General features: G+C 44.5%; 1 protein-coding gene across 1 annotated transcript in view; it reads right to left on the bottom strand.

The window, feature by feature from the left end:
* LOC140429945 (complement component C7-like) overlaps positions 1 to 27,019 on the bottom strand; it is a 57,646-nt gene that overhangs the window by 12,358 nt on the left and 18,269 nt on the right. Inside the window, exon 4 of the mRNA XM_072517535.1 lies at positions 20,600 to 20,696. Within this exon, the coding sequence (XP_072373636.1) occupies positions 20,600 to 20,696 (97 nt within the window). The remainder of the gene's footprint in view (positions 1 to 20,599; positions 20,697 to 27,019) is intronic.

The following is a 27,019-nucleotide window of genomic DNA, read 5'->3' as shown; positions in this document are numbered from 1 at the left end:
CTGTGCTACAGACTGTACCTGAGTATTATTGCACTGTGCTACAGACTGTGCCTGAGTATTATTACACTGTGCTACAGACTGTACCTGAGTATTATTTTACTGTGCTACAGACTGTGCCTGAGTATTATTACACTGTGCTACAGACTGTACCTCTGAATTATTGCACTGTGCTACAGACTGTGCCTGAGTATTATTACACTGTGCTCCAGACTGTGCCTGAGAATTATTACACTGTGCTACAGATTGTGCCTGAGTATTATTACACTGTGCTACAGACTGTGCCTGAGTATTATTACACTGTGCTGCAGACTGTGCCTGAGTATTATTAAACTGTGGTACAGACTGTACCTGAGTATTATTACACAGTGCGACAGACTGTACCTGAGTATTATTATACTGTGCTACAGACTGTACCTGAGTATTATTACACTGTAGTTCAGACTGTACCTGAGTATTATTACACTATGCGACAGATTGTACCTGAGTATTATTATACTGTGCTACAGACTGTACCTGACTATTATTACACTATGCGACAGATTGTACCTGAGTAATATTATACTGTGCTAGAGACTGTACCTGAGTATCATTACACTGTGCTACAGACTGTACCTGAGTATTATTACACAGTGCGACAGACTGTACCTGAGTATTATTATACTGTGCTACAGACTGTACCTGAGTATTATTACACTGTAGTTCAGACTGTACCTGAGTATTGTTACACTGTGGCACAGATTGTCCCTGAGTATTATTACATTGAAGTTCAGACTGTACCTGAGTATTATTACACTGTGCTACAGACTGTACCTGAGTATTATTACACTTTACTACAGACCGTGCCTGGGTATTATTACACTGTGCTACAGACTGTACCTCAGTATTATTACACTGTGCTACAGACTGTACCTGAGCATTATTACGCTGTGCTACAGACTGTACCTGAGTATTATTACACTGTGCTACAGACTGTGCCTGAGTATTATTACACTGTGATACAGAGTGTACCTGAGTATTATTACACTGTGCTCCAGACTGTACCTCAGTATTATTACACTGTGCTACAAGCTGTGCCTGAGTATTATTACACTGTGCTACAGACTGTGCCTGAGTATTATTACACTGTGATACAGAGTGTACCTGAGTATTATTACACTGTGCTCCAGACTGTACCTCAGTATTATTACACTGTGCTACAGACTGTACCTGAGTATTATTACACTGTGCTACAGACTGTACCTGAGTATTATTGCACTGTGCTACAGACTGTGCCTGAGTATTATTACACTGTGCTACAGACTGTACCTGAGTATTATTACACTATGCGACAGATTGTACCTCAGTATTATTATACTGTGCTACAGACTGTACCTGAGTATTATTACACTATAGAACATAGAACATAGAACAAATCAGGGCCGTACAGGCCCTTCGGCCCACGATGTTGCACCGAAACAAAAGCCATCTAACCTACACTATGCGACAGATTGTACCTGAGTATTATTCTACTGTGCTACAGACTGTACCTGAGTATCATTACACTGTGCTACAGACTGTACCTGAGTATTATTACACAGTGCGACAGACTGTACCTGAGTATTATTATACTGTGCTACAGGCTGTACCTGAGTATTATTACACTGTGCTACAGACTGTACCTGAGTATTATTACACTGTGCGACAGATTGTACCTGAGTATTATTACACTATGCTACAGCCTGTACCTGAGTATTATTACACAGTGCTACAGACTGTGCCTGAGTATTATTACACTATGCTACAGCCTGTACCTGAGTATTATTACACTGTGCTACAGACTGTACCTGAGTATTATTACACTGTGGTACAGAGTGTCCCTGAATACCATTACACTGAGATACAGGCTGTGCCTGAGTATTATTACTGGGGTACAGAGTGTACCTGAATATTATTACACTGTGCTACAGACTGTGCCTGGGTATTATTACACTATGCTACAGCCTGTACCTGAGTATTATTACACTGTGCTACAGACTGTACCTGAGTATCATTACACTGTCGTACAGAGTGTCCCTGAATACCATTACACTGTGCTACAGACTGTGCCTGAGTATTATTACACTGTGCTACAGAAAGTGCCTGAGTATTATTACACTGTGGTACAGACTGTACCTCAGTATTATTACACTGTGCTACAAGCTGTGCCTGAATATTATTACACTGTGCCACAGCCTGTACCTGAGTATTATTATACTGTGCTACAGACTGTACCTGAGTATTATTACACTGTGGTACAGACTGTACCTCAGTATTATTACACTGTGCTACAGGCTGTGCCTGAGTATTATTACACTGTGCTACAGACTGTACCTGAGTATTATTACACCGTGGTACAGACTGTACCTCAGTATTATTACACTGTGCTACAGGCTGTGCCTGAATATTATTACACTGTGCCACAGCCTGTACCTGAGTATTATTATACTGTGCTACAGACTGTACCTGAGTATTATTACACTGTTGTACAGACTGTACCTCAGTATTATTACACTGTGCTACAGGCTGTGCCTGAGTATTATTACACTGTGCTACAGACTGTGCCTGAGTATTATTACACTATGCGACAGATTGTACCTCAGTATTATTATACTGTGCTACAGACTGTACCTGAGTATCATTACACTATGCTACAGCCTGTGCCTGAGTATTATTACACTGTGCTACAGACTGTACCTGAGTATTATTACACTGTGGTACAGAGTGTACCTGAATATTATTACACTGTGCCACAGCCTGTACCTGAGTATTATTATACTGTGCTACAGACTGTACCTGAGTATTATTACACTGTTGTACAGACTGTACCTCAGTTTTATTACACTGTGCTACAGGCTGTGCCTGAGTATTATTACACTGTGCTACAGACTGTACCTGAGTATTATTACACTGTGCGACAGATTGTACCTGAGTATTATTACATCATGCGACAGATTGTGCCTGAGTATTATTATACTGTGCTACAGATTGTACCTGAGTATTATTACACTATGCGACAGATTGTACCTCAGTATTATTATACTGTGCTACAGACTGTACCTGAGTATCATTACACTATGCTACAGCCTGTGCATGAGTATTATTACACTGTGCTACAGACCGTGCCTGGGTATTATTACACTGTGCTAAAGACTGTACCTCAGTATTATTACGCTGTGCTACAGACTGTACCTGAGCATTATTACGCTGTGCTACAGACTGTACATGAGTATTATTACACTGTGCTACAGACTGTGCCTGAGTATTATTACACTGTGATACAGAGTGTACCTGAGTATTATTACACTGTGCTCCAGACTGTACCTCAGTATTATTACACTGTGCTACAGACTGTACCTGAGTATTATTACACTGTGCTACAGACTGTACCTGAGTATTATTGCACTGTGCTACAGACTGTGCCTGAGTATTATTACACTGTGCTACAGACTGTACCTGAGTATTATTACACTGTACGACAGATTGTACAAGAGTATTATTACACTATGCAACAGATTGTACCTCAGTGTTATTATACTGTGCTACAGACTGTACCTGAGTATTATTACACTATAGAACATAGAACATAGAACAAATCAGCGCAGTACAGGCCCTTCGGCCCACGATGTTGCACCGAAATAAAAGCCATCTAACCTACACTATGCGACAGATTGTACCTGAGTATTATTCTACTGTGCTACAGACTGTACCTGATTATCATTACACTATGCTACAGCCTGTGCCTGAGTATTATTACACTGTGCTACAGACTGTACCTGAGTATTATTACACTGTGCGACAGATTGTACCTGAGTATTATTACACTATGCTACAGCCTGTACCTGAGTATTATTACACGGTGCTACAGACTGCCTGAGTATTATTACACTGTGGTACAGAGTGTACCTGAATATCATTAAACTGAGATACAGGCTGTGCCTGAGTATTATTACTGGGGTACAGAGTTGTACCTGAATATTATTACACTGTGCTACAGACTGTGCCTGAGTATTATTACACTATGCTACAGCCTGTACCTGAGTATTATTACACTGTTCTACAGACTGTACCTGAGTATTATTACACTGTGCTACAGACTGTGCCTGAGTATTATTATACTGTGGTACAGAGTGTACCTGAATATTATTACACTGTGCTACCGACTGTGCCTGAGTATTATTACACTATGCTACAGCCTGTACCTGAGTATTATTACACTGTGCTACAGACTGGACCTGAGTATTATTACACTGTGCTACAGACTGTGCCTGAGTATTATTACACTGTGCTACAGACTGTACCTCAGTATTATTACACTGTGGTACAGACTGCCTGAGTTTTATTACACTGTGCTACAGACTGTACCTCAGTATTATTACACTGTGCTACAAGCTGTGCCTGAATGTTATTACACTGTGCCACAGCCTGTACCTGAGTATTATTATACTGTGCTACAGACTGTACCTGAGTATTATTACACTGTGGTACAGACTGTACCTCAGTATTTTTACACTGTGCTACAGGCTGTGCCTGAGTATTATTACACTGTGCTACAGACTGTACCTGAGTATTATTACACTGTTGTACAGACTGTACCTCAGTATTATTACACTGTGCTACAGGCTGTGCCTGAGTATTATTACACTGTGCTACAGACTGTACCTGAGTATTATTACACTGTGCGACAGACTGTACCTGAGTATTATTACACTATGCGACAGATTGTACCTCAGTATTATTATACTGTGCTACAGACTGTACCTGAGTATCATTACACTATGCTACAGCCTGTGCCTGAGTATTATTACACTGTGCTACAGACTGTACCTGAGTATTATTACACTGTGCGACAGATTGTACCTGAGTATTATTACATCATGCGACAGATTGTGCCTGAGTATTATTATACTGTGCTACAGACTGTACCTGAGTATTATGACACTATGCGACAGATTGTATCTCAGTATTATTATACTGTGCTACAGACTGTACCTGAGTATCATTACACTATGCTACAGACTGTACCTGAGTATTATTACACTGTGGTACAGAGTGTACCTGAATAATATTACACTGTGCTACAGACTGTGCCTGAGTATTATTACTGTGGTACAGAGTGTACCTGAATATTATTACACTGTGCTACCGACTGTGCCTGAGTATTATTACACTATGCTACAGCCTGTACGTGAGTATTATTACACTGTGCTACAGACTGTACCTGAGTATTATTACACTGTGCTACAGACTGTGCCTGAGTATTATTACACTGTGCTACAGACTGTACCTCAGTATTATTACACTGTGCTACAGACTGCCTGAGTATTATTACACTGTGCTACAGACTGTACCTCAGTATTATTACACTGTGCTACAGACTGTGCCTGAGTATTATTACACTGTGCTACAGACTGTGCCTGAGTATTATTACACTGTGCTACAGTCTGTGCCTGAGTATTATTACACTGTGCTGCAGACTGTACCTCAGTATTATTACACTGTGCTACAGACTGTGCCTGAGTATTATTACACTGTGCTACAGAGTGTACCTGAGTATTATTATACTGTGCTACATACTGTCCCTGAGTATTATTACACTGTGCTATAGACTGTACCTCAGTATTATTACACTGTGCTACAGACAGTGCCTGACTATTATTACACTGTGTTACGGACTGTGCCTGAGTATTATTATACTGTGCTACAGACTGTGCCTGAGTATTATTACACTGTGCTACAGACTGTGCCTGAGTATGATTACACTTTGCTACAGACAGTGCCTGAGTATTAGTACACTGTAGTTCAGACTGTACCTGAGTCTTATTACACTGTGGTACAGATTGACCCTGAGTATTTTTTACACTGTAGTTCCGACTGTACCTGAGTATTATTACATTGAAGTTCAGACTGTACCTGAGTATTATTACACTGTGCTACAGACTGTACCTGAGTATTATTACACAGTGCGACAGACTGTACCTGAGTATTATTATACTGTGCTACAGACTGTACCTGAGTATTATTACACTGTGCTACAGACTGTACCTGAGTATTATTACACTGTGCGACAGATTGTACCTGAGTATTATTACACTATGCTACAGCCTGTACCTGAGTATTATTACACTGTGCTACAGACTGTGCCTGAGTATTATTACACTGTGCTACAGACTGTACCTGAGTATTATTACACTGTGGTACAGAGTGTACCTGAATATCATTACACTGAGATACAGGCTGTGCCTGAGTATTATTACTGGGGTACAGAGTGTACCTGAATATTTTTACACAGCCTGAATATTTTTACACATAATACTACAGCGTAGTATTATTACACTACGCTACAGCCTGTACCTGAGTATTATTACACTGTTCTACAGACTGTACCTGAGTATTATTACACTGTGCTACAGACTGTGCCTGAGTATTATTATACTGTGGTACAGAGTGTACCTGAGTATTATTACACTGTGCTCCAGACTGTACCTCAGTATTATTACACTGTGCTACAGACTGTACCTCAGTATTATTACACTGTGGTACAGACTGCCTGAGTTTTATTACACTGTGCTACAGACTGTACCTCAGTATTATTACACTGTGCTACAGACTGTGCCTGAGTATTATTAAACTGTGCTACAGAGAGCGCCTCAGTATTATTACACTGTGGTACAGACTGTACCTCAGTATTATTACACTGTGCTACAAGCTGTGCCTGAATGTTATTACACTGTGCCACAGCCTGTACCTGAGTATTATTATACTGTGCTACAGACTGTACCTGAGTATTATTACACTGTGGTACAGACTGTACCTCAGTATTATTACACTGTGCTACAGGCTGTGCCTGAGTATTATTACACTGTGCTACAGACTGTACCTGAGTTTTATTACACTGTTGTACAGACTGTACCTCAGTATTATTACACTGTGCTACAGGCTGTGCCTGAGTATTATTACACTGTGCTACAGACTGTACCTGAGTATTATTACACTGTGCGACAGACTGTACCTGAGTATTATTACACTATGCGACAGATTGTACCTCAGTATTATTATACTGTGCTACAGACTGTACCTGAGTATCATTACACTATGCTACAGCCTGTGCCTGAGTATTATTACACTGTGCTACAGACTGTACCTGAGTATTATTACACTGTGCGACAGATTGTACCTGAGTATTATTACATCATGCGACAGATTGTGCCTGAGTATTATTATACTGTGCTACAGACTGTACCTGAGTATTATGACACTATGCGACAGATTGTACCTCAGTATTATTATACTGTGCTACAGACTGTACCTGAGTATCATTACACTATGCTACAGACTGTACCTGAGTATTATTACACTGTGGTACAGAGTGTACCTGAATAATATTACACTGTGCTACAGACTGTGCCTGAGTATTATTACTGTGGTACAGAGTGTACCTGAATATTATTACACTGTGCTACCGACTGTGCCTGAGTATTATTACACTATGCTACAGCCTGTACCTGAGTATTATTACACTGTGCTACAGACTGTACCTGAGTATTATTACACTGTGCTACAGACTGTGCCTGAGTATTATTACACTATGCTACAGCCTGTACCTGAGTATTATTACACTGTGCTACAGACTGTGCCTGAGTATTATTACACTGTGCTACAGACTGTATCTGAGTATTATTACACTGTGGTACAGAGTGTACCTGAATATCATTACACTGAGATACAGGCTGTGCCTGAGTATTATTACTGGGGTACAGAGTGTACCTGAATATTTTTACACTGTGCTACAGACTGTGCCTGAGTATTATTACACTACGCTACAGCCTGTACCTGAGTATTATTACACTGTTCTACAGACTGTACCTGAGTATTATTACACTGTGCTACAGACTGTGCCTGAGTATTATTATACTGTGGTACAGAGTGTACCTGAGTATTATTACACTGTGCTCCAGACTGTACCTCAGTATTATTACACTGTGCTACAGACTGTACCTCAGTATTATTACACTGTGGTACAGACTGCCTGAATTTTATTACACTGTGCTACAGACTGTACCTCAGTATTATTACACTGTGCTACAGACTGTGCCTGAGTATTATTAAACTGTGCTACAGAGAGCGCCTCAGTATTATTACACTGTGGTACAGACTGTACCTCAGTATTATTACACTGTGCTACAAGCTGTGCCTGAATGTTATTACACTGTGTCACAGCCTGTACCTGAGTATGATTATACTGTGCTACAGACTGTACCTGAGTATTATTACACTGTGGTACAGACTGTACCTCAGTATTATTACACTGTGCTACAGGCTGTGCCTGAGTATTATTACACTGTGCTACAGACTGTACCTGAGTATTATTACACTGTTGTACAGACTGTACCTCAGTATTATTACACTGTGCTACAGGCTGTGCCTGAGTATTATTACACTGTGCTACAGACTGTACCTGAGTATTATTACACTGTGCGACAGACTGTACCTGAGTATTATTACACTATGCGACAGATTGTACCTCAGTATTATTATACTGTGCTACAGACTGTACCTGAGTATCATTACACTATGCTACAGCCTGTGCCTGAGTATTATTACACTGTGCTACAGACTGTACCTGAGTATTATTACACTGTGCGACAGATTGTACCTGAGTATTATTACATCATGCGACAGATTGTGCCTGAGTATTATTATACTGTGCTACAGACTGTACCTGAGTATTATGACACTATGCGACAGATTGTACCTCAGTATTATTATACTGTGCTACAGACTGTACCTGAGTATCATTACACTATGCTACAGACTGTACCTGAGTATTATTACACTGTGGTACAGAGTGTACCTGAATAATATTACACTGTGCTACAGACTGTGCCTGAGTATTATTACTGTGGTACAGAGTGTACCTGAATATTATTACACTGTGCTACCGACTGTGCCTGAGTATTATTACACTATGCTACAGCCTGTACCTGAGTATTATTACACTGTGCTACAGACTGTACCTGAGTATTATTACACTGTGCTACAGACTGTGCCTGAGTATTATTACACTGTGCTACAGACTGTACCTCAGTATTATTACACTGTGCTACAGACTGCCTGAGTATTATTACACTGTGCTACAGACTGTACCTCAGTATTATTACACTGTGCTACAGACTGTGCCTGAGTATTATTACACTGTGCTACAGACTGTGCCTGAGTATTATTACACTGTGCTACAGTCTGTGCCTGAGTATTATTACACTGTGCTACAGACTGTACCTCAGTATTATTACACTGTGCTACAGACTGTGCCTGAGTATTATTACACTGTGCTACAGAGTGTACCTGAGTATTATTATACTGTGCTACATACTGTCCCTGAGTATTATTACACTGTGCTATAGACTGTACCTCAGTATTATTACACTGTGCTACAGACAGTGCCTGACTATTATTACACTGTGTTACGGACTGTGCCTGAGTATTATTATACTGTGCTACAGCCTGTGCCTGAGTATTATTACACTGTGCTACAGACTGTGCCTGAGTATGATTACACTTTGCTACAGACAGTGCCTGAGTATTAGTACACTGTAGTTCAGACTGTACCTGAGTCTTATTACACTGTGGTACAGATTGACCCTGAGTATTTTTTACACTGTAGTTCCGACTGTACCTGAGTATTATTACATTGAAGTTCAGACTGTACCTGAGTATTATTACACTGTGCTACAGACTGTACCTGAGTATTATTACACAGTGCGACAGACTGTACCTGAGTATTATTATACTGTGCTACAGACTGTACCTGAGTATTATTACACTGTGCTACAGACTGTACCTGAGTATTATTACACTGTGCGACAGATTGTACCTGAGTATTATTACACTATGCTACAGCCTGTACCTGAGTATTATTACACTGTGCTACAGACTGTGCCTGAGTATTATTACACTGTGCTACAGACTGTACCTGAGTATTATTACACTGTGGTACAGAGTGTACCTGAATATCATTACACTGAGATACAGGCTGTGCCTGAGTATTATTACTGGGGTACAGAGTGTACCTGAATATTTTTACACTGTGCTACAGACTGTGCCTGAGTATTATTACACTACGCTACAGCCTGTACCTGAGTATTATTACACTGTTCTACAGACTGTACCTGAGTATTATTACACTGTGCTACAGACTGTGCCTGAGTATTATTATACTGTGGTACAGAGTGTACCTGAGTATTGTTACACTGTGCTCCAGACTGTACCTCAGTATTATTACACTGTGGTACAGACTGCCTGAGTTTTATTACACTGTGCTACAGACTGTACCTCAGTATTATTACACTGTGCTACAGACAGTGCCTGACTGTTATTACACTGTGTTACAGACTGTGCCTGAGTATTATTATACTGTGCTACAGACTGTGCCTGAGTATTATTACACTGTGCTACAGACTGTGCCTGAGTATTATTACACTTTGCTACAGACAGTGCCTGAGTATTAGTACACTGTAGTTAAGACTGTACCTGAGTCTTATTACACTGTGGTACAGATTGACCCTGAGTATTTTTTACACTGTAGTTCCGACTGTACATGAGTATTATTACATTGAAGTTCAGACTGTACCTGAGTATTATTACACTGTGCTACAGACTGTACCTGAGTATTATTACACAGTGCGACAGACTGTACCTGAGTATTATTATACTGTGCTACAGACTGTACCTGAGTATTATTACACTGTGCTACAGACTGTACCTGAGTATTATTACACTGTGCGACAGATTGTACCTGAGTATTATTACACTATGCTACAGCCTGTACCTGAGTATTATTACACTGTGCTACAGACTGTGCCTGAGTATTATTACACTGTGCTACAGACTGTACCTGAGTATTATTACACTGTGGTACAGAGTGTACCTGAATATCATTACACTGAGATACAGGCTGTGCCTGAGTATTATTACTGGGGTACAGAGTGTACCTGAATATTATTACACTGTGCTACAGACTGTGCCTGAGTATTATTACACTACGCTACAGCCTGTACCTGAGTATTATTACACTGTTCTACAGACTGTACCTGAGTATTATTACACTGTGCTACAGACTGTGCCTGAGTATTATTATACTGTGGTACAGAGTGTACCTGAGTATTATTACACTGTGCTCCAGAATGTACCTCAGTATTATTACACTGTGGTACAGACTGCCTGAGTTTTATTACACTGTGCTACAGACTGTACCTCAGTATTATTACACTGTGCTACAGGCTGTGCCTGAGTATTATTACAGTGTGCTACAGAGAGTGCCTGAGTATTATTACACTGTGGTACAGACTGTACCTCAGTATTATTACACTGTGCTACAAGCTGTGCCTGAATGTTTTAACACTGTGCCACAGCCTGTACCTGAGTATTATTATACTGTGCTACAGACTGTACCTGAGTATTATTACACTGTGGTACAGACTGTACCTCAGTATTATTACACTGTGCTACAGGCTGAGCCTGAGTATTATTACACTGTGCTACAGACTGTACCTGAGTATTATTACACTGTGGTACAGACTGTACCTCAGTATTATTACACTGTGCTACAGGCTATACCTGAGTATTATTACACTGTGCTACAGCCTGTCCCTGAGTATTATTACACTGTGCTACAGACTATACCTGAGTATTATTACACTGTGCTACAGACTGTGCCTGAGTATTATTACACTGTGATACAGACTGTACCTGAGTATTATTCTACTGTGCTACAGACTGCCTGAGTATTATTACACTGTGCTACAGACTGTACCTCAGTATTATTACACTGTGCTACAGACAGTGCCTGAGTATTATTACACTGTGCTACAGTCTGTACCTGAGTATTATTACACTGTGCTACAGAGTGTACCTGAGTATTATTATACTGTGCTACATACTGTGCCTGAGTATTATTACACTGTGCTATAGACTGTACCTCAGTATTATTACACTGTGCTACAGACAGTGCCTGACTATTATTACACTGTGTTACAGACTGTGCCTGAGTATTATTATACTGTGCTACAGACTGTGCCTGAGTATTATTACACTGTGCTACAGACTGTGACTGAGTATTATTACACTGTGCTACAGACTGTGCCTGAGTATTATTACACTGTGCTACAGACAGTGCCTGAGTATTATTACACTGTGCTACAGACAGTGCCTGAGTATTATTACACTGTGCTACAGACTGTACCTCAGTATTATTACACTGTGCTACAGACTGTGACTGAGTATTATTACACTGTGCTACAGACTGTGCCTGAGTATTATTACACTGTGCTACAGACAGTGCCTGAGTATTATTACACTGTGCTACAGACAGTGCCTGAGTATTATTACACTGTGCTACAGACTGTACCTCAGTATTATTACACTGTGCTACAGACAGTGCCTGAATATTATTACACTGTGTTACAGACTGTGCCTGAGTATTATTATACTGTGCTACAGACTGTGCCTGAGTATTATTACACTGTGCTACAGACTGTGACTGAGTATTATTACACTGTGCTACAGACTGTGCCTGAGTATTATTACACTGTGGCACAGATTGACCCTGAGTATTTTTTACACTGTAGTTCCGACTGTACCTGAGTATTATTACATTGAAGTGCAGACTGTACCTGAGTATTATTACACTGTGCTACAGACTGTACCTGAGTATTATTACACTTTGCTACAGACCGTGCCTGGGTATTATTACACTGTGCTACAGACTGTACCTCAGTATTATTACACTGTGCTACAGACTGTACCTGAGCATTATTACACTCTGCTACAGACTGTACCTGAGTATTATTACACTGTGCTACAGACTGTGCCTGAATATTATTACACTGTGGTACAGACTGTACCTCAGTATTATTACACTGTGCTACAAGCTGTGCCTGAATGTTTTAACACTGTGCCACAGCCTGTACCTGAGTATTATTATACTGTGCTACAGACTGTACCTGAGTATTATTACACTGTGGTACAGACTGTACCTCAGTATTATTACACTGTGCTACAGGCTGAGCCTGAGTATTATTACACTGTGCTACAGACTGTACCTGAGTATTATTACACTGTGGTACAGACTGTACCTCAGTATTATTACACTGTGCTACAGGCTATACCTGAGTATTATTACACTGTGCTACAGCCTGTCCCTGAGTATTATTACACTGTGCTACAGACTATACCTGAGTATTATTACACTGTGCTACAGACTGTGCCTGAGTATTATTACACTGTGCTACAGACTGTACCTGAGTATTATTCTACTGTGCTACAGACTGCCTGAGTATTATTACACTGTGCTACAGACTGTACCTCAGTATTATTACACTGTGCTACAGACTGTGCCTGAGTATTATTACACTGTGCTACAGTCTGTGCCTGAGTATTATTACACTGTGCTACAGACTGTACCTCAGTATTATTACACTGTGCTACAGACTGTGCCTGAGTATTATTACACTGTACTCCAGAGTGTACCTGAGTATTATTATACTGTGCTACATACTGTGCCTGAGTATTATTACACTGTGCTATAGACTGTACCTCAGTATTATTACACTGTGCTACAGACAGTGCCTGACTATTATTACACTGTGTTACAGACTGTGCCTGAGTATTATTATACTGTGCTACAGACTGTGCCTGAGTATTATTACACTGTGCTACAGACTGTGACTGAGTATTATTACACTGTGCTACAGACTGTGCCTGAGTATTATTACACTGTGCTACAGACAGTGCCTGAGTATTATTACACTGTGCTACAGACAGTGCCTGAGTATTATTACACTGTGCTACAGACTGTACCTCAGTATTATTACACTGTGCTACAGACTGTGACTGAGTATTATTACACTGTGCTACAGACTGTGCCTGAGTATTATTACTCTGTGCTACAGACAGTGCCTGAGTATTATTACACTGTGCTACAGACAGTGCCTGAGTATTATTACACTGTGCTACAGACTGTGACTGAGTATTATTACACTGTGCTACAGACAGTGCATGAGTATTATTACACTGTGCTACAGACAGTCCCTGAGTATTATTACACTGTGCTACAGACTGTGCCTGAGTATTATTACACTGTGCTACAGACAGTGCCTGAGTATTATTACACTGTGCTACAGACTGTGCCTGAGTATTATTACACTGTGCTACAGACTGTGACTGAGTATTATTACACTGTGCTACAGACAGTGCCTGAGTATTATTACACTGTGCTACAGACAGTGCCTGAGTATTATTACACTGTGCTACAGACAGTGCCTGAGTATTATTACACTGTGCTACAGACTGTGCCTGAGTATTATTACACTGTGCTACAGACTGTGACTGAGTATTATTACACTGTGCTACAGACAGTGCCTGAGTATTATTACACTGTGCTACAGACAGTGCCTGAGTATTATTACACTGTGCTACAGACAGTGCCTGAGTATTATTACACTGTGCTACAGACTGTGACTGAGTATTATTACACTGTGCTACAGACTGTACCTCAGTATTATTACACTGTGCTACAGACAGTGCCTGACTATTATTACACTGTGTTACAGACTGTGCCTGAGTATTATTATACTGTGCTACAGACTGTGCCTGAGTATTATTACACTGTGCTACAGACTGTGACTGAGTATTATTACACTGTGCTACAGACTGTGCCTGAGTATTATTACACTGTGCTACAGACAGTGCCTGAGTATTATTACACTGTGCTACAGACAGTGCCTGAGTATTATTACACTGTGCTACAGACTGTGACTGAGTATTATTACACTGTGCTACAGACTGTACCTCAGTATTATTACACTGTGCTACAGACAGTGCCTGACTATTATTACACTGTGTTACAGACTGTGCCTGAGTATTATTATACTGTGCTACAGACTGTGCCTGAGTATTATTACACTGTGCTACAGACTGTGACTGAGTATTATTACACTGTGCTACAGACTGTGCCTGAGTATTATTACACTGTGGCACAGATTGACCCTGAGTATTTTTTACACTGTAGTTCCGACTGTACCTGAGTATTATTACATTGAAGTGCAGACTGTACCTGAGTATTATTACACTGTGCTACAGACTGTACCTGAGTATTATTACACTTTGCTACAGACCGTGCCTGGGTATTATTACACTGTGCTACAGACTGTACCTCAGTATTATTACACTGTGCTACAGACTGTACCTGAGCATTATTACACTCTGCTACAGACTGTACCTGAGTATTATTACACTGTGCTACAGACTGTGCCTGAGTATTATTACACTGTGGTACAGAGTGTACCTGAGTATTATTACACTGTGCTACAGACTGTACCTGAGTATTATTACACTGTGCTACAGACTGTACCTGAGTATTATTGCACTGTGCTACAGACTGTACCTCAGTATTATTGCACTGTGCTACAGACTGTGCCTGAGTATTATTACACTGTGCTACAGAATGTACCTGTGTATTATTTTACTGTGCTACAGACTGTGCCTGAGTATTATTACACTGTGCTACAGACTGTACCTCAGTATTATTACATTGTGCTGCAGACTGTGCCTGAGTATTATTACACTGTGCTACAGACTGTGGCTGAGAAGTATTACACTGTGCTACAGACTGTACCTGAGTATTATTACACTGTGCTACAGACTGTACCTGAGTATTATTACACTGTGCTACAGACTGTACCTCAGTATTATTACACTGTGCTACAGACTGTACCTGAGCATTATTACACTCTGCTACAGACTGTACCTGAGTATTATTACACTGTGCTACAGACTGTGCCTGAATATTATTACACTGTGGTACAGACTGTACCTCAGTATTATTACACTGTGCTACAAGCTGTGCCTGAATGTTTTAACACTGTGCCACAGCCTGTACCTGAGTATTATTATACTGTGCTACAGACTGTACCTGAGTATTATTACACTGTGGTACAGACTGTACCTCAGTATTATTACACTGTGCTACAGGCTGAGCCTGAGTATTATTACACTGTGCTACAGACTGTACCTGAGTATTATTACACTGTGGTACAGACTGTACCTCAGTATTATTACACTGTGCTACAGGCTATACCTGAGTATTATTACACTGTGCTACAGCCTGTGCCTGAGTATTATTACACTGTGCTACAGACTATACCTGAGTATTATTACACTGTGCTACAGACTGTGCCTGAGTATTATTACACTGTGCTACAGACTGTACCTGAGTATTATTCTACTGTGCTACAGACTGCCTGAGTATTATTACACTGTGCTACAGACTGTACCTCAGTATTATTACACTGTGCTACAGACTGTGCCTGAGTATTATTACACTGTGCTACAGTCTGTGCCTGAGTATTATTACACTGTGCTACAGACTGTACCTCAGTATTATTACACTGTGCTACAGACTGTGCCTGAGTATTATTACACTGTACTCCAGAGTGTACCTGAGTATTATTATACTGTGCTACATACTGTGCCTGAGTATTATTACACTGTGCTATAGACTGTACCTCAGTATTATTACACTGTGCTACAGACAGTGCCTGACTATTATTACACTGTGTTACAGACTGTGCCTGAGTATTATTATACTGTGCTACAGACTGTGCCTGAGTATTATTACACTGTGCTACAGACTGTGACTGAGTATTATTACACTGTGCTACAGACTGTGCCTGAGTATTATTACACTGTGCTACAGACAGTGCCTGAGTATTATTACACTGTGCTACAGACAGTGCCTGAGTATTATTACACTGTGCTACAGACTGTACCTCAGTATTATTACACTGTGCTACAGACTGTGACTGAGTATTATTACACTGTGCTACAGACTGTGCCTGAGTATTATTACTCTGTGCTACAGACAGTGCCTGAGTATTATTACACTGTGCTACAGACAGTGCCTGAGTATTATTACACTGTGCTACAGACTGTGACTGAGTATTATTACACTGTGCTACAGACAGTGCATGAGTATTATTACACTGTGCTACAGACAGTCCCTGAGTATTATTACACTGTGCTACAGACTGTGCCTGAGTATTATTACACTGTGCTACAGACAGTGCCTGAGTATTATTACACTGTGCTACAGACTGTGCCTGAGTATTATTACACTGTGCTACAGACTGTGACTGAGTATTATTACACTGTGCTACAGACTGTGCCTGAGTATTATTACACTGTGCTACAGACAGTGCCTGAGTATTATTACACTGTGCTACAGACAGTGCCTGAGTATTATTACACTGTGCTACAGACTGTGACTGAGTATTATTACACTGTGCTACAGACTGTACCTCAGTATTATTACACTGTGCTACAGACAGTGCCTGACTATTATTACACTGTGTTACAGACTGTGCCTGAGTATTATTATACTGTGCTACAGACTGTGCCTGAGTATTATTACACTGTGCTACAGACTGTGACTGAGTATTATTACACTGTGCTACAGACTGTGCCTGAGTATTATTACACTGTGCTACAGACAGTGCCTGAGTATTATTACACTGTGCTACAGACAGTGCCTGAGTATTATTACACTGTGCTACAGACTGTGACTGAGTATTATTACACTGTGCTACAGACTGTACCTCAGTATTATTACACTGTGCTACAGACAGTGCCTGACTATTATTACACTGTGTTACAGACTGTGCCTGAGTATTATTATACTGTGCTACAGACTGTGCCTGAGTATTATTACACTGTGCTACAGACTGTGACTGAGTATTATTACACTGTGCTACAGACTGTGCCTGAGTATTATTACACTGTGGCACAGATTGACCCTGAGTATTTTTTACACTGTAGTTCCGACTGTACCTGAGTATTATTACATTGAAGTGCAGACTGTACCTGAGTATTATTACACTGTGCTACAGACTGTACCTGAGTATTATTACACTTTGCTACAGACCGTGCCTGGGTATTATTACACTGTGCTACAGACTGTACCTCAGTATTATTACACTGTGCTACAGACTGTACCTGAGCATTATTACACTCTGCTACAGACTGTACCTGAGTATTATTACACTGTGCTACAGACTGTGCCTGAGTATTATTACACTGTGGTACAGAGTGTACCTGAGTATTATTACACTGTGCTACAGACTGTACCTGAGTATTATTACACTGTGCTACAGACTGTACCTGAGTATTATTGCACTGTGCTACAGACTGTACCTCAGTATTATTGCACTGTGCTACAGACTGTGCCTGAGTATTATTACACTGTGCTACAGAATGTACCTGTGTATTATTTTACTGTGCTACAGACTGTGCCTGAGTATTATTACACTGTGCTACAGACTGTACCTCAGTATTATTACATTGTGCTGCAGACTGTGCCTGAGTATTATTACACTGTGCTACAGACTGTGGCTGAGAAGTATTACACTGTGCTACAGACTGTACCTGAGTATTATTACACTGTGCTACAGACTGTACCTGAGTATTATTACACTGTGCTACAGACTGTACCTGAGTATTATTACACTGTGGTACAGACTGTACCTCAGCATTATTACACTGTGCTACAAGCTGTGCCTGAATATTATTACACTGTGCCACAGCCTGTACCTGAGTATTATTACACTGTGGTACAGACTGTACCTCAGTATTATTACACTGTGCTACAGGCTGTGCCTGAATATTATTACACGGTGCCACAGCCTGTACCTGAGTATTATTATACTGTGCTACAGACTGTACCTGAGTATTATTACACTGTTGTACAGACTGTACCTCAGTATTATTACACTGTGCTACAGGCTGTGCCTGAGTATTATTACACTGTGCTACAGACTGTACCTGAGTATTATTACACTGTGCTACAGACCGTGCCTGGGTATTATTACACTGTGCTACAGACTGTACCTCAGTATTATTACACTGTGCTACAGACTGTACCTGAGTATTATTACACTATGCGACAGATTGTACCTCAGTATTATTATACTGTGCTACAGACTGTACCTGAGTATCATTACACTATGCTACAGCCTGTGCCTGAGTATTATTACACTGTGCTACAGACTGTACCTGAGTATTATTATACTGTGGTACAGAGTGTACCTGAATATTATTACACTGTGCTACAGACTGTGCCTGAGTATTATTACTGTGCTACAGACTGTACCTGAATATTATTACACTGTGCTACCGACTGTGCCTGAGTATTATTACACTATGCTACAGCCTGTACCTGAGTATTATTACACTGTGCTACAGACTGTACCTGAGTATTATTACACTGTGCTATAGACTGTGCCTGAGTATTATTACACTGTGCTACAGACTGTACCTCAGTATTATTACACTGTGCTACAGACCTGAGTATTATTACACTGTGCTACAGACTGTACCTCAGTATTATTACACTGTGCTACAGACTGTGCCTGAGTATTATTACACTGTGCAACAGACTGTGCCTGAGTATTATTACACTGTGCTACATACTGTGCCTGAGTATTATTACACTGTGCTACAGACTGTACCTCAGTATTATTACACTGTGCTACAGACTGTGCCTGAGTATTATTACACTGTGCTACAGGGAGTGCCTGACTATTATTACACTGTGTTACAGACTGTGCCTGAGTATTATTATACTTTGCTACAGATTGTACCTGTGTATTATTACACTGTGCTACAGACTGTGCCTGAGTATTATTACACTGTGCTACAGACTGTGACTGAGTATTATTACACTGTGCTACAGACAGTGCCTGAGTATTATTACACTGTAGTTCAGACTGCACCTGAGTCTTATTACACTGTGGCACAGATTGACCCTGAGTATTTTTTACACTGTAGTTCCGACTGTACCTGAGTATTATTACATTGAAGTTCAGACTGTACCTGAGTATTATTACACTGTGCTACAGACTGTACCTGAGTATTATTACACTTTGCTACAGACCGTGCCTGGGTATTATTACACTGTGTTACAGACTGTGCCTGAGTATTATTACACTGTGCTCCAGACTGTACCTGAGTGTTATTACACTGTGCTACAGACTGTACCTCAGTATTATTACACTGTGCTACAGACTGTACCTGAGCATTATTACACTCTGCTACAGACTGTACCTGAGTATTATTACACTGTGCTACAGACTGTGCCTGAGTATTATTACACTGTGATACAGACTGTGCCTGAGTATTATTACACTTTGCTACAGACTGTACCTGAGTGTTATTACACTGTGCTACAGACTGTACCTCAGTATTATTACACTGTGCTACAGACTGTACCTGAGCATTATTACACTCTGCTACAGACTGTACCTGAGTATTATTACACTGTGCTACAGACTGTGCCTGAGTATTATTACACTGTGATACAGACTGTGCCTGAGTATTATTACACTGTGCTACAGACTGTACCTCAGTATTATTACACTGTGCTGCAGACTGTGCCTGAGTATTATTACACTGTGCTACAGACTGTACCTGAGTATTATTACACTGTGGTACAGACTGTACCTGAGTATTTTTTACACTGTTGTCCCGACTGTACCTGCATTCATAGGGCATTTTGCAGACACAAACTCCATTTTTAATCTTCTCCCATGGAGTACACTGCAGTGTCTCAGGTGCTCCTGTCACTTCTGAAGCTGAAATGAAGGAAGAAGAATGTGAACCACATGTCCCTCTGCTATCCTGCACTCAGTCAGTTCTGGAGCTGCTACACCAGGAGTCCCGTGGGTAAGATGCTGAAACTGTGTTTTGGGCGCTCACATCCTCCCTGTAATGTAACACTGCAGGAACTAATAGCGTGAGAGGATTGTGAAGAAATTTCCAAATGATCGTTTCCTTTATTGGCTCTGAGATTTTGTATCTCATAGACTAGCGGGCTGGAGTGCTGGGGAGAGGAGACACCTTTATCCCCATGATACAGCAGATCTGATGCTATGTTTCCTGCTCCATCTCCTCTGAGCGTTGCTAACCATTTTGTCGATTTGTTTGTTATCCCAGCAAGGACATATTCTAATGCAAGTCTTTCTTGCACCATCAGCCCAGTTGACCTCGACCTAATGTATCAGCCACCTTGACCTTTCAATTGCAGCACTCAATATGACTGTCAGAGTGTTACCTAAACCAAATCACACCCAGATACTTAACAGCTAAACTGCATCACAGCGTTTACCTACAATATTGCCCTGCCCAGCCCGGCCCGGCCCAGCCCAACCCAGCCCGGCCCAGCCCAGCCCAGCCCAGCCCAGCCCAGCCCGGTCCAGCCCAGCCCAACCCAGCACAATCCAGCCCAGCTCAGCCTAGCCCAGCCCAGCCCAGCCCAGTCCAGCCCAACCCAGCTCAACCCAGCACAATCCAGCCCAACCCAGCCCAGCACAATCCAGCCCAGCCCAGCCCAGCCCAGCCCAGACCAGCCCAGTCCAGCCCAACCCAGCCCAGCCCAACCCAGCCCGGCCCAGCCCAGCCCAGCCCAGCCCAGCCCAGCCCAGCCCAGCCCGGTCCAGCCCAGCCCAACCCAGCACAATCCAGCCCAGCTCAGCTTAGCCCAGCCCAGCCCAGACCAGTCCAGCCCAACCCAGCTCAACCCAGCACAATCCAGCCCAACCCAGCCCAGCACAATCCAGCCCAGCCCAGCCCAGCCCAGCCCAGTCCAGCCCAACCCAGCCCAGCCCAGTCCAGCCCAGTCCAGCCCAACCCAGTCCAACCCAGCACAATCCAGCCCAACCCAGTCCAGTACAGTCCAGCCCAGCCCAGCCCAGCCCAGCCCAACCCAGCCCAGCCCAGTCCAGCCCAGTCCAGCCCAACCCAGTCCAATCCAGCACAATCCAGCACAATCCAGCCCAACCCAGTCCAGTACAGTCCAGCCCAGCCCAGTCCAACCCAGCACAATCCAGCCCAACCCAGTCCAGTACAGTCCAGCCCAGCCCAGCCCAACCCAGCACAATCCAGCCCAACCCAGCCAAGCCCAGCGCAGCCCAGCCGTCTAGTCCAGTCCAGTCCAGCCCAGCCCAGTCCAGCCCAACACAGCCCAGTCCAGCCCAGCTCAGTCCAATCTAGCCCAGCCCAGACCAGTCCAGTCCAGCCCAACCCAGCCCAGCCCAGCCCAGCCCAGTCCAGTCCAGCCCAGCCCAGTCCAGTTCAGCCCAACTCAGCCCAGCCCAGTCCAGCCCAGCTCAGTCCAATCTAGCCCAGCCCAGACCAGTCCAGTCCAGTCCAGTCCAGCCCAGCCCTGTCCAGCCCAGCCCAGTCCAGCCCAGTCCAGCCCAGCCCAGCCCAGCCCAGTCCAGTCCAGCCCAACCCAGCCCAGCCCAGCCCAGCCCAGCCCAGCCCAGCCCAGCCCAGTCCAGCCCAGCCCAGCCCAGCCCAGTCCAGTCCAGCCCAACCCAGCCCAGTCCAGCCCAACCCAGCCCAGCCCAGCCCAGCCCAGCCCAGTCCAGCCCAGTCCAGCCCAGCCCAGTCCAGTCCAGCCCAGCCCAGCCCAGTCCAGTCCAGCCCAGTCCAGCCCAGCTCAGCCCAGCCCAGCCCAACCCAGCCCAGCCCAGCCCAGCCCAGCCCAGCCCAGTCCAGCCCAGCCCAGCCCAGTCCAGCCCAGCCCAGTCCAGCCCAGCCCAGTCCAGTCCAGCCCAGCCCAGTCCAGTCCAGCCCAGCCCAGTCCAGCCCAGTCCAGTCCAGCCCAGCCCAGCCCAGCCCAGTCCAGCCCAGCCCAGCCCAGTCCAGCCCAGCCCAGCCCAGTCCAGCCCAGCCCAGTCCAGTCCAGCCCAGCCCAGTCCAGTCCAGCCCAGCCCAGTCCAGTCCAGCCCAGCCCAGTCCAGTCCAGCCCAGCCCAGTCCAGTCCAGCCCAGCCCAGTCCTGCCCAGCCCAGCCCAGTCCAGCCCAGCCCAGTCCAGTCCAGCCCAGTCCAGTCCAGCCCAGCCCAGCCCAGTCCAGCCCAGCCCAGTCCAGTCCAACCCAGTCCAGTCCAGTCCAGCCCAGCCCAGCCCAGTCCAGCCCAGCCCAGTCCAGTCCAGCCCAGCTCAGCCCAGTCCAGCCCAGCCCAGTCCAGCCCAGCCCAGTCCAGCCCAGCCCAGCCCAGTCCAGCCCAGCCCAGCCCAGTCCAGCCCAGCCCAGTCCAGTCCAGCCCAGCCCAGCCCAGTCCAGCCCAGTCCAGTCCAGCCCAGCTCAGTCCAGCCCAGCCCAGCCCAGTCCAGCCCAGCCCAGTCCAGCCCAGCCCAGCCCAGTCCAGCCCAGCCCAGCCCAGTCCAGCCCAGCCCAGTCCAGTCCAGCCCAGCCCAGTCCAGTCCAGCCCAGTCCAGTCCAGCCCAGCTCAGCCCAGTCCAGCCCAGTCCGTTTCAATCTAATCCGGACTATTCTTTCACGGGAGTTCCAGGATGTTGCCCCAGCGACAGTGAAGGTACGGCCGATATATTTCCAAGTCAGGGTGGTGAGTGACATGGAGAGGAATCTCCAGATGGTCGTGTGCCCATGCCCTTGTCCGTCTAGATGTAGTGCTGAGTGTCTGCGGTGCATCTTGTCGATGGTACACACGGCTGCCACTGTTCATCGGTGGTGGAGGGTTTGAATGTTTGTGGAAAGGGGAGCAATCAAGTGGAGCTGCTTTGTCCTGGATGGTGTGGAGCTTCTTGAGTGTTGTTGGAGCTGCACTCATCCAGGCAAGTGGAGAGTATTCCATCACACTCCTGACTTGTGCCTTGTCGATGGTGGACAGGCTTTGGGGGGTCAGGAGGTGAGTTACTCGCTGTAGGATCCCTAGCCTTTGACCTGCCCTGGTAGCCACAGTATTAATGTGGCTGGGTCCAGTTCAGTTTCTGATCAATGGTAACCCCCAGGGTGTTGACTGTGGGAGTTTCAGCGATGGTGATGCCATTGAATGTCAAGGGGCGGTGGTTAAATTTCCTTTTTGTTGGAGATGGTCATTGCCTAAATGTTACTTGTCATGTATTAATGTCATGAGAATGTCACTTTCAGAAATGTCTGTCTGCTCATGTTACTGCAGTGATGTCAGAGTGTGGGTGGAGCTGAGCTCTGGCTCTGCTTTTTAGTTTCACTTTGAGAAAAGCTTGGGTGTGTCTGTGTCTTTTTGGTTTCGTTTTCAGTGTTGGAGCTGAAGCCAGACAGAGCAGGTGTACTGCTGTTCTCTCTGCCATGAAAAGACTATCTCGTGATCATTTGGTGAATTCTGAATTATAAATGTTCTCAGTAGTGAAACTAAACCTAATGTGCTTCTGTTAAAAGGTGTTTCTTTTGTCTTCGGGATGTTGTTTGGGAAGTTTTTAAGAATTACTTAGTGTTGTATTCTTGGGGGTTATATTTGAATTGATGGTTGCTAAGATGTTAACGGGCAGCACGGTAGCATTGTGGATAGCACAATTGCTTCACAGCTCCAGGGTCCCAGGTTCGATTCCGGCTTGGGTCACTGTCTGTGCGGAGTCTGCACATCCTCCCCGTGTCTGCGTGGGTTTCCTCCGGGTGCTCCGGTTTCCTCCCACAGTCCAAAGATGTGCGGGTTAGGTGGATTGGCCATGATAAATTGCCCTTAGTGTCCAAAATTGCCCTTAGTATTGGGTGGGGTTACTGGGTTATGGGGATAGGGTGGAGGTGTTGACCTTGGGTAGGGTGCTCTTTCCAAGAGCCGTGCAGACTCGATGGGCCGAATGGCCTCCTTCTGCACTGTAAATTCTATGATGATAATGTTCACTGTATGTTTTAAAAAGGTTAACTTGAGTTCATGGAATAAACATTGTTTTGCTTTAAAAAATACTTTTCCATTTCTGCTGTACCACACCTGTAGAGCGGGCCGTGTGCTCCCCATTCCACAATCTAGTAAAAGTTGTGGGTCAGGTGAACTCCATGCTACACTTTGGGGTTCTCTAAACCCTGGCCCGTAACATTAACCAAAACCTAAGTGTTGACCAGGTCTTGCTGCATTTGGACAGGGACTGCTTTCGTGTCTGAGGAGCCATGAATGGTGCTGAACATTCATCCACAAACATCCCCACTTCTGACCTTGTGATGGAAGGAAGGTCATTGATGAAGCAGCTGAAGATGGTTGGGGGCCTAGGACACTCCCCTGAGGAACTCCTGCTGTGATGTCCTGGAGTTGAGATGATTGACCTCCAACCACCACAACCACCTTCCTTTGTGCTGGGTATGACTCCAACCCCGCTTGATTGCTCCCCCTTCCACAAACATCCTCTCCCTCCACCACCGACGCACAGTGGCAGCCGTGTGTACCGTCTACAAGATGCACTGCAGGAACTCACCAAGGTTCCTTAGGCAGCACCTTCCAAACCCACAACCACTCCCATCTAGAAGGACAAGAGCAGCAGATACCCGGGAACCCCACCACCTGGAGGTTCCCCTCCGAGTCACTCACCACCCGGACTGGGAAATATATCGGCCGTTCCTTCACTGTCGCCGGGGCAACATCCTGGAACTCCCTCCCTGACAGCACAGTGGGTGTACCTACACCTCAGGGACTGCAGTGGGTCAAGAAGGCAGCTCACCCCCACCTTCTGAAGGGCAACTAGGGATGGGCAATAAATGCTGGGCTAGCCAGAGACACCCACATCCTGGGAATGAATAAATAAAAGGATTGCAATCCAGCCAACCAAAACATTTTAACCCAATCTGACTCCGCCAGTCTAATCCATCCAACCTCATCCAATCCAACCCAATCCCCCCTGAATCCCATTGACTCCAATTTAGCTCGGGCTCCTCGATGCCACACTCGGTCAAATGCTGCCTTGATGTCGAGGGCAGCCACTCCCACCTCACCTCTGGCATTCAGCTCCTTTGTCCACGTTTGAACCAAGGCTGGAGTGAGGTCAGGAGCTGAGTGACCCTGGCGGAAGCCAAACTGAGCGTCCGTGAGCAGGTTATTGCTGAGTAAGTGCCGCTTGATAGCTCTGTTGATGACTCCTTCCATCACTTTACTGATGATTGAGAGAAGACTGATGGAGCCGTAATTGGCTGGGTTGGATTTGTCCTGTTTCTTGTGACATTACAGAGTAGATGCCAGTGTTGTAGCTGTACTGGAACAGCGTGGCTAGGGGTGCAGCAAGCTCTGGAGCACAAGTCTTCAGTACTATTGCCGGGATATTGACAGGGACCAGAGCCTTTGCAGTATTCATTGCCTTCAAACATTTAATTGTCCACCACCATTCATGGCTGGATGTTGCAGAACTGTAGAGCTTAGATAGATCATAGATCATAGAATTTACAGTGCAGCAGGAGATCATTCGGCCCATCGAGTCTGCACCGGCTCTTGGGAAGAGCACCCTACCCAAGGTCAACACCCCCACCCTATCCCCATAACCCAGTAACTCCATCCAACACTGAGGGCACTTTTGGACACTAAGGGCAATTTATCCTGGCCAATCCACCTAACCTGCACATCTTTGGACTGTGGGAGGAAACCGGAGCACCCGGAGGAAACCCACGCAGACACGGGGAGGATGTGCAGACTCCGCACAGACAGTGACCCAAGCCGGAATCGAACCTGGGACCCTGGAGCTGTGAAGCAATTGTGCTATCCACAATGCTACCGTGCTGCCCTTCGCAGATCTGGGGCAAAACTCTCCCGAAATGGCGCGATGTCCGCCAACTGGCGCCCAAAATCGGCGCCAATCAGACGGGCATCGCGCCGCCCCAAAGGTGCGGAATGCTCCACATCTTTGGGGGCCGAGCCCCATCATTGAGGGGCTAGGCCGACGCCGGAGGAATTTCCACCCCGCCAGCTGGCGGAAAAGGCCTTTGTTGCCCCGCCAGCTGGCGCGGAAATGACATCTCCGGGCGGCGCATGCTCGGGAGCGTCAGCGGCCGCTGACAGTTTCCCACGCATGCGCAGTGGAGGGACTCTCTTCCACCTCCGGCATGGTGGAGACCGTGGCGGAGGTGGAAGGGGAAGAGTGCCCCCACGGCACAGGCCCGCCCGCGGATCGGTGGGCCCCAATCATGGGCCAGG

Source organism: Scyliorhinus torazame, chromosome 9 (genome assembly GCF_047496885.1).
Source record: "Scyliorhinus torazame isolate Kashiwa2021f chromosome 9, sScyTor2.1, whole genome shotgun sequence".
Taxonomy (NCBI): Eukaryota; Metazoa; Chordata; class Chondrichthyes; order Carcharhiniformes; family Scyliorhinidae; genus Scyliorhinus; species Scyliorhinus torazame.
Note: the sequence above shows the minus strand (reverse complement) of the source record. Positions and strands in the feature narration are given on the sequence as shown.